General features: G+C 45.4%; 1 protein-coding gene across 2 annotated transcripts in view; it reads right to left on the minus strand.

The window, feature by feature from the left end:
- LOC144142394 (uncharacterized) overlaps positions 1 to 13,667 on the minus strand; it is a 30,854-nt gene that overhangs the window by 8,598 nt on the left and 8,589 nt on the right. For both annotated transcript variants that reach the window (XM_077673884.1, XM_077673883.1), the window contains 3 exons: positions 12,593 to 12,676; positions 6,266 to 6,370; positions 4,816 to 4,987 (listed from right to left, as the gene is read on the minus strand). In XM_077673884.1, the coding sequence (XP_077530010.1) occupies positions 4,816 to 4,987; positions 6,266 to 6,370; positions 12,593 to 12,676 (361 nt within the window). The remainder of the gene's footprint in view (positions 1 to 4,815; positions 4,988 to 6,265; positions 6,371 to 12,592; positions 12,677 to 13,667) is intronic.

The raw sequence follows: 13,667 nt of genomic DNA on the forward strand, positions 1-13,667 counted from the left end.
ATGTAATGTGAAGGCAAGATAAGCGTTGGTCATTAAGGGTAAAAGAGTGGATCCCTAGAGAAAGCAAGCTTGGCAGGGGGCGGCAGAAAGTTCACTGGGCAGATGAGATCAAGTTTGCGGGGATAAATTGGTCACAGTTAGCACAGGGCCGGTATAATTGGAAATCTATGGGAGAGGCTTCTGCCCTGCGGAGGGCGTAGACGAGCTGATGATGATGGCGGTTAAAGTTACGCTATTATTTGATGCTTCGCGGTAACTTTGAACATTCACGGGTGCATGTACTTTGGGCTTACAGATATGTATATCCTTTGTACATCCTTTGCTGAATGTCCACTGCACATCCGCAAATATACATGCAAACATGGACGTACCGTGGATGTACAGTGGCCGTCCGAACTTGGCATTGGATGTTTGGCTGTTTTTCGGACATTCCACAGACATCTGTGGTTGCTTAGGTTGTGCTGAGTGGGCCGTCGGAAGCGCAGCAGACCACCAAAAATGGTCAGTTGAAACCCTCTATTGTCTCAAAATGCTTGGCTTGATAAAGAAATGAATTGCAATGAATGTTATTCACTGAAAAAGTCGATATTCGTGTATTCGTGATTTGCACCACAGTCGGCTTCTGTGATTCTCTAAACCGAGCGCATGTAGGTATTATAGTTTGGTTTGCATAAATAGTACATGGTTTCATGCATTGCTGCTCATGTTGATATATTGCTCATTGTTCATAGATAACCCACACATCATTTATTATCCTGTAACTTCATTTTGCATCGCATGTTGTATATTATGTTTGCTTGCATTGAAATTTTCGAAACCAACGTATGCTGTCAGTACCTGTGAACAGTGTTTTTGACATTTGTATCTAAAAAAGATACATGTTCTTTAATACCAACCCTGTATTCGCTAATATGATAGTAATAATACTGTAACAATAGAAGACATTACTAAAACCAATTACTATAATCAATGATAGTAATAACAAAAATTAGTGCCTTTTCGTTCTGTGAAGACAAATGACCTGCAGAGCTGGATACAGTCGACGGAGTGCACAAAACAAACCCCGTTTGTAATTTGTGATTGAGCACACTTCCTAGCCATTTGGCTGAATGAAACTTGGGAGGACTCGAGCTTTATTCTAACGAACGAACATGGGGCTGTCCGTATCCCTTCCGCATCATAGGTACCTTGCTGTCTCTGTAACACACAACCATATCCGCCTGACCAGTGCAAACACCTGACAGGTCGCAGCCAGCTGGTTGACGTGCATGTGTAGCCTTGCGCCAGCACCACGTATATGCCATCAGTGAAGGCATGAAACCTATAGCTTTGCACGCACGTCCCCCTTCCTCCCTGCACTCCCCACACGTGCAAGCATAAACCAGCAACCACTTATGTGTGCCTGCTTAAACCTGAAAGACATTGGCAAATAACAGTTGTGAAAGAAGGGCCGGTGGTGGCCAAAAGGAATGCCAGAGCAGCTCCGAGTAAAGCGGGGGAGGACTGGACCCAGGTGCAAGTGTAGCCAGCAACGCTGCTGGCCTTCTCTGCAGCAGCAACAGATTCACGACGACTGAGGAGCAAGCCAAACTGCTGGTGGCACAATGGGTATTGAGAAGGTTAAGGGGGGACGTGTCAAGTAAAACTTTGTTATTTATGGGCCAAGTTTAGTCAAATTAGGAGAATTTATGTAGTTACCTAACCTAATAGCAAAACTTAAATTAGTTTTAAAATATCTTCTATACTTTTTGAGTTACAAGACTAACTAATTAACAAAGTCACCCCAAGATTGATTAACTAATTAGGCAAGAAGCCAGCAAGATGTTTATGTCAACATGATCAGGAAGGTCTATTATGTGCAAGGAATCTTTATTGATTACTGATTACTTTATCTTTACTGATTACTTTAGTGATTACTGATTACTTGATTACATTACTGCTTTATTTCCTTTAGGTATCCCAAAAGAAAATCAGAAGTTTCACTTTCTTTTTGACATGAAACTTTTTTTGATTTCGAAAGGAAGGTGAAACTTTCCTTGCTCTTTCTTTATGCCTAAAGGATGCAATTCAACAATCTAATAGCTCCCTTGCACAGAATAGACATTTCTGATCACACGTCATGACTTAAAAATCTTGTTGACTTCTTGCCTAATTAGTTATGCCGAATGCAAGTTTCAGGTAAAGGGTCTTCTAACTTAAAAAGTATAGATAGTATAGTTTTGTTGTTAAAATGGTTGGTTACATAAAATGCTCCTAATTTGATGTAACTTCGTCAATAAATAAAAAAGTTGTTTTACTTGCCACGTCCCTCCTTAAGGCTGCAAGTGCTCTCTGACATCGGAGCTCAAGGCATAATGTTAGGCCTTCCATAGAGGCCTTGGTCTGTTAGGCTTTGTTCCAGCGTGTGTGTTGTCTTTTTTCTCCTTCATGTTTGCGTCTTTTTTTCGATGGCTTTTCCAACCTTCACAATTTACCAACAGACCCAGCAAGCTTCACTTCTTCAGGCCTAAGCAACCATGGGGTACTACAAACCCCGCGATTTTCAGCAACAGTGACTCCATTGCTGTTAATGCTGTACGGCAGAATAATTACCGCTGCACATTGCTATACAGGAAGGCTCACCCTCACAAAGGCTACCCAAGGTCAGGAGAGCTAAACTACTTACAGAGTAGGATTTTAGTCTGGTCACTATGTGTCCACAAAGACTAAGGAAGCAGCCTCGGGCTAGTTGCAGCATTACACATTCCCCTACACTTAAATCACAGAAGTAAGCTGTGTCGAGAGGGGGAATTCACTCGTCTATGACTTACCCTGCCAATTACTTACTCCATCTCAATAACGCTTGCTTTTTAAACAATAGTCGCCATTTTAAACGCACAACAATTACAATATACTTTGAATACAAGACAGATTATTGTAAATGTGAACAGCTGTACATATATTAAGCGCGGACCAAATCCGAAACTAGTTTGATATAGCAAAATTTTGCACGCATACAAAATGAACAATGTATAGAAATACGTTGAAGGGCAATGTAATGATGGCAGTGCCAATGGGCCCCAACAGGACTATGTTCCCCCATCCCTTCGCTCTTGTTTAGCTGCAGTCGCCTAGATTTGCTCTATCCCTATCCGGCGGCTGGAAAGTGTGGCCGGCATAGGCGCCAGCCGGTTGCGAACTTTTGCAATGGCCTCACCAGCACCTTCGTACGCGATGTCAGGGAAGGCTTTCCTTCTTTCCTGAACGTCAGGGGCAGAGGGTGGAATTCAAAGCCCTGAATGGTATGCACACTGCTGTGGCGTGGCGTCTTGGCTTGCGACTGCGTCCGCAACCTTCGTTGAGTTGGTCTGGAGGTACAGACGAGAGCAGACGCTAGCTTTGTACCTGGCCAACCATGCGGCGGTTTAGCAACTTTTTACCCTGTGGGCCCCTATCGGGGATTGTGCCGTGATACCCTCATGCGCTGCAGCACATTTTAATTGTAACCCAGTTATCCTTTTGTCTTGTTCGCGCTTCATCATCTTTTGTAAAGGCTTGTAAATACTTGTGAATAGACTCTTCACCATCTACATCTCTGCATATCGTCATTGGGTACCTCACACCCCACCACGGCAAAACCACCAAAGCTCACCAACGAACTCTACCGGCACACTGTTCGATTTAAGCAATAATTTTAAGTATTTTAATTTGAGACCAGTGGATTGCCTGCAGGTTTAACTTAAATACCTGACCAGAGTGCGCGCTATGCAATAATTTATATTGAAGCAACTGGATTATAATTATTTAACTAAAATGCATACTCAATTTGGATTTAACCAAACTTCGTACATTCTACTATTCACCAGTACCCAGAATAACTCAGGCATCACAAAAAAAAACTGATAATTTGTTGGGCTTGATGCTTCATGTCAATACTGACAGTGCAGACACACAGAGACAAATGAGTGTTTTTCTTTCTGTGTTCGTATGCCTGCACTGCAAATATCCCACAAGAAACCTTAGCAAGCATACCCAAATATTTAGCACAACATACCACATAAACTGAAATGTAGGTCAAGTTTTCTCCCAAAAGAGGAAAGCTGTACAGCTTTCCTTTGTAGCCGTACAGGTGCATTCGAGGTGGATGTGAAACTTTATTTCGCAGATACTCCACCTTGGAGATTTCCCCTAAATCTGGTCGATTATCAGCCAAAACAGTGTTTGAAAGTCGCCCCTCGTCTTATACACTAGTCATTGGCAGAATGCAGTTTTAGTTTGGCAACCATGAGTTTTGCCCACACCTGCACGACAGAGAGCTGTGTTCAGCACACGTATTTCTCTTATTCCTTTTCATTACTGGCTCAGTTCTCTTTGTGCATTAAATTCTTGTTTTGTGTTTTGCACACGGAGTTTAGTAACGTGGAGACAGTCCACAGCAGAGCAATCAAGGTCGCGTTCCAATGACTGTCACGACAGCACAAATGTCCTAGCTCTTGAGCGTGTTGCCGTATAAAGTGTGAAGGCTTTGCCCTCCAAGCAGAGCTTCAACGACTCTGATCAGCAACTTGAACAGAGAACAGTGCTGATGAATGAGGACTGGAAATAAGGCAATGTTTCTAGTAAGCTCTCCTCCGGATGTTTTTTTGCCGTTTTTCACCCCAAATTAAGAGATCAACCTACACAGAATGTCGGCCTATAGGACAGTCTATAAACCAAACCTGTTTTTTTTTTTTCATCCTTCTAAGAAGGTCAAGCTGCTGTTGTCGCTTGCAGACACCTTCTTTGTTGCTAAACGGTTCCCCTCGTCAGTATGAAGAGCAAGAGAGCGTGACTCACATTGTGCTGCTCGAGAAGGAGCAGTACAAGCAGTGGTGGGGCCCCTGTGGTTCCTCTGCTGGCTCCGCTGCATGGTACAGCTGCCAGTGCCTGTTGGCATCGTCTCTCCGAGTAAACAGCTGGCAGCACTTCACGCAGCAGACGGCAGTGTGCAGCGGGTCCATCCCGTGCGCTGAGTTGAGGCCACAGACAAAAGGGGGGAGAAATATGGCTGCCGTTAGAAACTTTACCCTGTAGTGCCCATGAAGGGGCCAATTAAAGCGTTGCAAAATGAAAATCGTCGATAAACTACGTACGGCTCCCCATACGATAAATTACTTTGACAAGCAAGCTGGCGACATGTCCTGCCACACATAAAGTTTCATGCTAGTATATACTAGAGAGAAATCTGGCGCTGCGTTCGTCGGTCCTCATGAGCGGCGCCATTGCAGCTAGCGACGTTCCTCGCCTCCTTGGTTTGGTTAGCCACATGGCTTCTTTTTCGTCTTGAAGCCAAAATCAACAAAAACAGGTACCATTGTTTTTTTTTGTTCGTCTTGCATGAAGCTTCTAAATAATCCCTGACCGCCTCTTTACATCTTGCTGTAAAGATGCATCTACATCTACATCTACAAGATGCAACATACATCTTTCTGTAGCTTTATTTTAAATTCGTTTAAACTTCTGAAGTAATACTGTTGCATTTTTGCAGCCCGAGGCAACTTTTCAGCCTGTTCGTGAGCCATGCCAAGGACAGGTGGAACGTGTCTGCCCGGTACATGACGGAATGCCCGCTGAAGCGCGGCTCCCCTAGACAGTGGCGCCAGATTTCCCTCTAGTCTACATTAGTATGATACTCTATGCTGCTACAGCTCCCCCAGAAACAGTTCTCATGGCGGCTGGGGTGCATCTGTTGTACAAGCGTGCTGTCCTGTCGACCTGCCGCGAGGTACGACTACCAGTGTGCACACTAGTTGTTGGTCCTCCACTAGGCAATGTCCCGACATAGCACTCGGCTCCTCCTCTCGAAACCCAAGTTCGATTCTCATGGGAACTCAAATGCACCCAACTTCCTGTTCCAGTGAACCGATGCACTTTCTGAGAGCAGTGCACACATGCACTATGACACCAATTCCGACATCCAAGAAGTACCATGCAGTGCAGTCATAGGCAGCATTTTGTTGTCAGCAAGTGAGGCTGTCCTCTGAAACTTGGTGGTCGTGACAGCGCTCTTCTGATTGCTTGCAGCTGCAGATAATCCTCACATGGTAGACTTTAATTTAAGCGGGCACACTTAAACTTCACAAAGCTGAGACCTCTTCTCAGTGACAAAAAATGACGGCCAGAACATTGGTATCCCAACCGGACATGCGGCTTCCACTTGAGGTGCTCAGGCAAGGCCCACACATGACACACCCCAAGGAGGGCAATGCTTGTCCTCGGAAAGAAAGAGCGCCACTGCTGATCTAACCTGGGCGTGCAGCCTGTATCTCGGTTATGGTGCACGTGTTGCCAAGGTTGATGCCTTTCAGTCTGATCACCTGTTGGGCATCTTCGGGCAAGGTTTTCAACATATCTGAAAGAGAAAAGGCATGCACCATAAACAAAGTGCCCACTACATTATGCATCAATGCCCTTCTCACAAGTTTTACGGACTAAACCCGAGACCTGTAGGAGTGAACACACTACACCACTGAACAGTCTGTGACAATAGCGACTTTTATTCTGCGAGCATCGACTGCATAAAGGCATGCAGGGGTGCCATCTATGGAGTTTCCTGTGTCTCAGAAAGCTATCTAGCTATCTAATGTGAAGGCACACCACTACACGAGAGAGAGGGCAGGTCCTGCTGTAGCCCTTCACCTGCCCCTTCAGTGTCAACTGCTTTTGCCTAATGGTGGGTGCACAGGCTTCTGGAGGAGGTGTTACAACAGAACACGTCTGCTGTTGCGCATGGGTTGCTCTTAAAGAAGTCACTACTTATTACTACTTTCACGAGGAAACTGCTGTTGCGCACGGCTGTTTTTTGATAGACACCACTGCTCTTCCTCTTCAACAGCACTGGAGGGAAAATGTCTAACAGGTCTTCTCGAGGCCAAATAGCGGTACTTGTCGTTTACAGAATACTGTTTCTAACAACACCAGAAGATCAGTGAAGTGCACCTTCCATTGACCAAAAAGTGTGGATACTCTATGCATAGTTTCCAAAAACAGCACCTCAGAGGATACTTCGGACAAAGAGTACAAATGTGCCTTCAAGCGGGTATCCAAACAATGCTTCATTTACAGCACACTCATCATGATCAGGTACAGCCGCACTGCATTGGTGCACGCCCCTTCTTGCTTGGCTGTCCTCTTGAGTTCCCAATGTACATCTCACAGCGGAAACAAAATTTGAAGCTGATAGCCACACAGGAGCACAGGTACTGTATTTTCGCATGTATAACTGGCATCCACTGTCAAATCTTGTTAGTGCACACTACTTTTGCCCCCAAAGCCAGCCTCACCACAAGGGAATAGTCATTCTGCCCAGTTGTCTATGGGCCTCGTGCACTGCAGTTTCAAATAAACATGTGGCGCTACCTGGGAGCGGCGGCGGAATTTTTTCTGAAGAACAAAATAAACATTTACAGTACTTCGCTACGCGGCCTAATTTAAACAACCGTAAAATAAGTATACAACAATTACCACGTTTTAATTCACAATTGTTATAATAATAGAAATATTACGCTTACGAGTTGTGCGGGAATACAAGCCGAAATAAGTTAGAAAGCGCCCCTTCTCCAATAAAAGCAGACGACATTGCACGGATCAGCTGCCTGCGACGCCGACGTTCACGACGCACATAGTACTCGAAAAGAAATAAAAAGGACAGATCCACAAATGCATTTGCGTATGTGCACGCTACTTGGCGCAAGACCGCTGCAAAAAAAAATGCCGTGTATCCAGTGCATAATTTTGTAGCACCTCAAATAGCCTTTGGTGTGCACGCATCAGAAAATACATGGAACAACCCACGGATATGCATGCTTGAATTGTACGTATTCATACCAGCAAAATATGAAGCTTGAAAATGAAAATAGAAACGTAAATATTCACGCTACACTGCGACACAACCGTAAAAACAGATGGACACAAACCAGCCACAATTCGGAGACTCGCATCTACACTTTTATTGAAAGGACTCTCAAATATCTCAAACATGTACAACTTGTAGTTTGCGTTTGAAAAACGAGTTCAAGTGGGGCTTGTCGCGCAAAATATTTTTGCTGACAAAAATAACTTGCACCAGCACAACTATTCACGCTGGCATGTAGTCATGCCAGCGTAGTCACGCAAAAACATCACGTACAACTCTGTCAGCTTTGAAACAATCTCCATTATTCAAAATGATCTTATTTTATCAAGGGCACTCCGAATGCGAGAGGAATCATTCGTGCACAATTAAAGCTCCTGTTGTGCGATCTACCATATCTGTGCCCGTGTCTATGTCGAGCGATAAACAAGGTAAATAAACGTCCAGAGGCTTTCATGAAAGCCTCATCTCGCGCATCTACGTCCAAAATTATTCGTATATTAAGTACGCATTTACAAACCTATGAAAGCAATTCAAAAAGCATTGCGATATTTTTATGAGCCCATCCAACGAACTCATCGTAGTTTCAGCAGTTTGAAGTAGAGTTTACTCAAGCAGTTGGCATTTTCAAATACCTGCCTCTACAAACCTGAATCTTCGGGCTCTTGAAGCCGCTTATCCTTGGTGTCGCTATATACATACAAACCTTTCGCCGCGATTTCGCACACACAACACATCAAAACACTTCCTGACATGTACAAGGCACAGTGGAGCGTATACACGGGAGAAATTCGCTTCTTCAAGCACCACGAAGTCACGTAGTCGGTCTTCTCCTCACAATAAGCTGTCCGCCAACTGCTTGGTTATGCCAGCAGTTCTAACCCAGCCGTTCTGATCTAAGGCTCAATAAATCAAATCCACCAAGGCGACCACAGCAACCAACTCCAAGGCGTTGTTGGCGTCGTTGGGACGTTATGCCGTTATTTCATGCTCTTCGGGGGCCGGCGGCCCCACAAAAAATTTTCCACTGGTGGAGCCAGCGATCACACCCTCCCTCACACATACATTATCGCTTCCGGGAGGCGATGCACACACAGACGCACACTCCTGCACTCCTCTCGTTCTCTTGGTAACATCGCGGGCTTCCGTCTTTTTATTTTTATCTTTTATTTGGGCGGCGCTGCTGGTGTTCAGTGGAAGCCATTGCGAAATGACAGCGTGACCGCGCGCTGCGCGGAGACAGTACCGCGCTTGTATAAAACTGTTTTTTGTGTGATGCATCGCTTTCCTGTCGCCTTTGCGAACCATATTCTATTTAATAAAGTACCGTTTGGCTGTTTGTATCGCATGGCAACAGAATAGCGGTCATTTCTTCTTTCTCTTCTAATAATTGTACTGCGCGGAATACTATCCTCCGGACGTCGTTTTCTCACGGACTTCAGAAATTATGCCTCCGTTGCCCGCGAGATGGCGCTGAACACGGCACATCAGTGGCGCCACCATACAAGCGCACGAGGCCCATATTGGCCAGTTTACTGTGAAGTTTTACTGCACAGTGAGCACACTTGCTGTTTGAAGGTCAGATGCTCAGCCACAGCTAGAACAACAGGGTCGGCCCCTTGCACAAGCGAGAAGGAAGCTCTTGAGAGGCAGCAGCTACCTCTATGCATACAAACATGGCTTCACTATTTGTACAAGGCTGTGTCTACCGTTCCCTCCTTTAAGGACCAGCAGTTGCCACTAAAATTCGGTCCTGATAGAGTGAAGATTGCCAAATACTGCTGATCACATGACACTGCTGTCGTGGCCGTTTGATGCAGAGGTTATGCCACAGCTTATGGATGCTTAGGTGCAGAGTTCGAATCTTTAGTGTGTGTGTTTGTGGCTGTGGCTAGCGTTTTGTGATAGCTATTTTTCACACCCACTTTACTACAGTCAAACTTGGCTATAACGAACCCAGATAGAGCGAATTATGCTATATATCGAACAAAAATAATTCAGTTACGGAAATACATGGAAAACATACTCCTTATAACGAAGCTCACATCCGATATATCGAACTCTGGGCGCCTAGAATGGCCGCCGAAATGAATGATCTCGAGCGGTGATTGAGATGTGGATTGGCCGCGACCACGGAGCAAGAGCCTCGACTGAGACATTGCGCCTCGCACGGAGCGACGTGACGCCCAATACTTTCCGTAACTGTTTCCGATGCGCGGGACTCACGATGGAACCCGCCCAGTCAGCGAGTCCGGACTAAGACAGCAGCATCGGTGAACGGTGGGAAGAGCTCGCCAACGTTCCCGGTGATGTCGGGAGTGAAATCCATCCGACGCTTATAATAAAGCGCTTTCGGCAGTCGATGTGCTCCGCCAATGCTTCTTAGAGTTTTGAGGATGCGGACTCGAACTTGTGCAAACAATGTTTCGTGTAGAGAATGCTATGCTAGTTGAAGCCGCCAAAACGAAAGTGAAAACAAAAATCACCGTTTTTTTTGCAACGTGGGCAGTTAAGGCGGAAAGTAGCTTCATTACTTCCAATAAATGGGTTATTTTGGTATGGTAATGGCTAGTGTACTTTGTTCGTTTCTGCATACGCGGGTGGCGGAGTTGGGGAAGGGGCGGGGGGCTCTTGCGGATTGCGAACTCGTAACAATAAGCTCGTTATAGGCGGGTAAGGCTATATCGAACTATTGGATATATCCAACTAATCGTGGTGCATGTTGCGGTTCGCTATAAACGGGTTTGACTGTATTCCCAGAAAGAGTGTGAGCAATCAATCTTATTACCCCTTCCCCCAGCTTACTATTCACTGAAGCCACAGCCAACATAGCTTTCGTTAGCGCTACATTCGATCATGTGTAATCAATAATAGTGCTTAATAATTAACAGTGACTGCGGCCAGTCAACGAGCAGAAGCGGTTTGGTGAGTTGAGTCAAAACCAAGAAAAACTGTTCTCGCCATGTGTGGTCAAGCGGGTGTAAGGTAGTAACTTGTAGTTCTATCTACGCAGAGCTCAAATTACGTGCAGAAGGGTTTGCTGAAGGGCTAGTTGGTACATTGAATGTACTACGAAGAAAAACAGCGAAAAAGACAGGACTCTCAGACAGGAGCACTCAATTGTTCATCAGCGCCTGTGGTTTGTAGTTTTTTACTTTGTAAGACAGGACTGTCACACAGGAGCGCTCAGTTGTTCGTCAGCGCCTGTGGTTTGTAGTTCTTTACTTCGTCCTGTCTTTTGCGCTGTTTTTAATCATGATTAATACTTAACAGTGACTCTGGCTAGTCAGCGAGCGGAAGCGGTTTGGCCGGTTGGGTAAAAATCAAGACAGACTGCACTCCCCGCGAGTTGAGAGGCAAGCATAAGGTTGGCTTTTCCTCTGGACAGAACTGTACTGACAGCGACTGTGCCGTATGGTCGGAACTCGCAGACACTTCCCACTTTGTGACTTTCTGTTCCACGTGTAGGGCGCCTTAGCATGTCCCATCATTCCCTTTGGATGAAACACTAGACACAGCCTCAGTACAAAGGGTCAAACCTGTGCTGCAAGCTAGGATGAAAAAAACAGGCGTACACTCCGCTGACCTGAGCAGCACAGCTGAAACATTAAATCAACATTGTGGGTGTCCTGCGTAACCTCTACGCAGTCCATCAACACCCTTTGATAGCTCAATCGCAAAAGTATGTAGCACTCTGGAGAACCTCAGGCTTAGAGGGACAGACAACTGATTTTTGTCGAGTATATATTCTCTATCCCAAATGAAAGGGCATCACTTAAGCACCTTGACGAGAAACGGTTTTGCTGACAACGCCCTAGAACTTTTTAAATCGAAATTTTTAGATCTGCGAGCCGTATGTGTCCCTCCCAAAAATGATGCTGGCAACCATGACTTAGAGTAGCTCGGCAACATACTTTTGTCTGTATGCGAAATGAAAAACGATATTTAAAAACTTGTCCCCAGCTAAAAAGTTTGAATTGAAGGCTTTCCTGTTCCTCCATGTGTTTTTTAATGCAACGGTCTATTGTGCACGAATGCGCCATCTGTTGGGATAGACAATAGGTAGAATCTGGCTTCACGTTGCGGAGGTGGGAAGTTCGATTCTCCCCGGGTGCGACGTTTTTTTTTTTTTTTTGAAAGCTGCCGTTGGCGTATTTGGAAACTGAAATCAAATATTTTGGCAGAACAAACACCTCTGACTTAGGCAGAATAGTCAAAGCTGCTTTACTAACGCTGCCGTTGATTCTGGGCATGGTGGCTCAGTTAGCCACTGAGAGCAACCCAGCGGCAGCGGCAGGTGGCGTGTCTTTAGAATTTTCAAAATAATGTTTAGAAATACATATACAATTTAACCTTGTACGAATACTTGTGTTAAAAGGTTTTCAATACGTAAATAGACGTTTCAGCAGTTACAGTAGCTGCTAGGTTTGCAGGTCACGTGACAGGGACACATATTGTAGTGCCAAGTTTCGACACTACGAACCGCCACCCTTCCAATTTCAGGAAGTTTGCTGCCAAATTAAAATTATTTCCGCCAATTTGTTTAGAAATTGCTTGTGGTTACCGGGCTATATATAACGCTGGTTTCATATGAGCTAGAGAACATATACGCGACGAAAATCGGTTGTCTGTCCCTTTAAAGCCCTCATGACAAAAAACAAGCGACACCCTAGTGCCTAAAAAGGGGCGCTTAGATGGAAGGGAAGGCAGCCGGTATCCCACCTGAAACCATGGACTTCGCTTGTCTGACTGTAATCATCCACTGTAGTGCATTCCGTGTTTTGGCAGGCAAGTTGTCCTCCACACCTGATGAGGAGAAAGAAGGCGCGTTGCTGAAACTGCTGCTAAAACAGCTGACTTCCCAGTCATTACTCTTTTAACCGCATGACATGCACGGATTCAGATGGGCTTTTTGCACAATAGTAACACAGCTGTGGAGAAAAGCCTAATACGCGTAATGCTTGCACAGAACAGGCATATGATATCCCTGCCAAAGTCGATTGCTCTTTACATTTTAAATCTAAAAACTAAAAATTTTGTCAGTGGATGACAGCATGAGTGTTACAAGACGTGGGCTGTGCTTACACAGCAAGCACTTTGTCACAACCTCAACAGACTGCAGTGAGCAGAGTCTTCCTGTATACAAAAAAAAAATTGGGGAACCAACAATTTCTCACAATGCCCGCCCAGTTTTTTACCCCACCTCTTTGCTATCTTCCCTTTACAGGGACCCTGCAACACTTACCATCAACTACTCGGAATGTATTTTGGGGTAGTCTATTGTCCCAGCAATCTCCTCCCGCAAGAATTATGAAAATCCGTTCACTATCACCGAAACTACGCGCGATGAAAAATCATGCATAAATGTTCCCTCTCAACTCAACCGCGGACAACGCGACGAAAGCTGCGCACTCTCTCCCGGAGAGGGGGGCGGCGTGCGGCGTTCTGTTCGGCGGCCTTCAATATGCCACATGCCGGGGAGTTTCGTCCTTTTCTCCGCAACGTAGACGGGTCTATTTCCGGTCTGGTGCTACGAAAAAGCAGGCATGGTGGCCTGCTCGCAAGCAAGCGCTCAGGCTGGTAGGGCATTTTTGGAGCAATAAACGTTTGTTGTCGAGTGGGCTCGTTGAAAGTGGAATATTTAGTTCGTCACTCAAACTCCGCACGCACTCAAAACAAGAAAAACCAAAAGCATGCGGACAGGTTCAGACATAGAAGAGGTTCATACACAGCGCCGACGACGGCTGATCGTCACAGGAAATGCCAGAATTTAGCCGCGAAGTTGACCACCGACAGC

This window comes from Haemaphysalis longicornis, unplaced genomic scaffold (genome assembly GCF_048455015.1).
Source record: "Haemaphysalis longicornis isolate Haplotype H1 unplaced genomic scaffold, Haemaphysalis longicornis Haplotype H1 scaffold_6, whole genome shotgun sequence".
NCBI lineage: Eukaryota > Metazoa > Arthropoda > Arachnida > Ixodida > Ixodidae > Haemaphysalis > Haemaphysalis longicornis.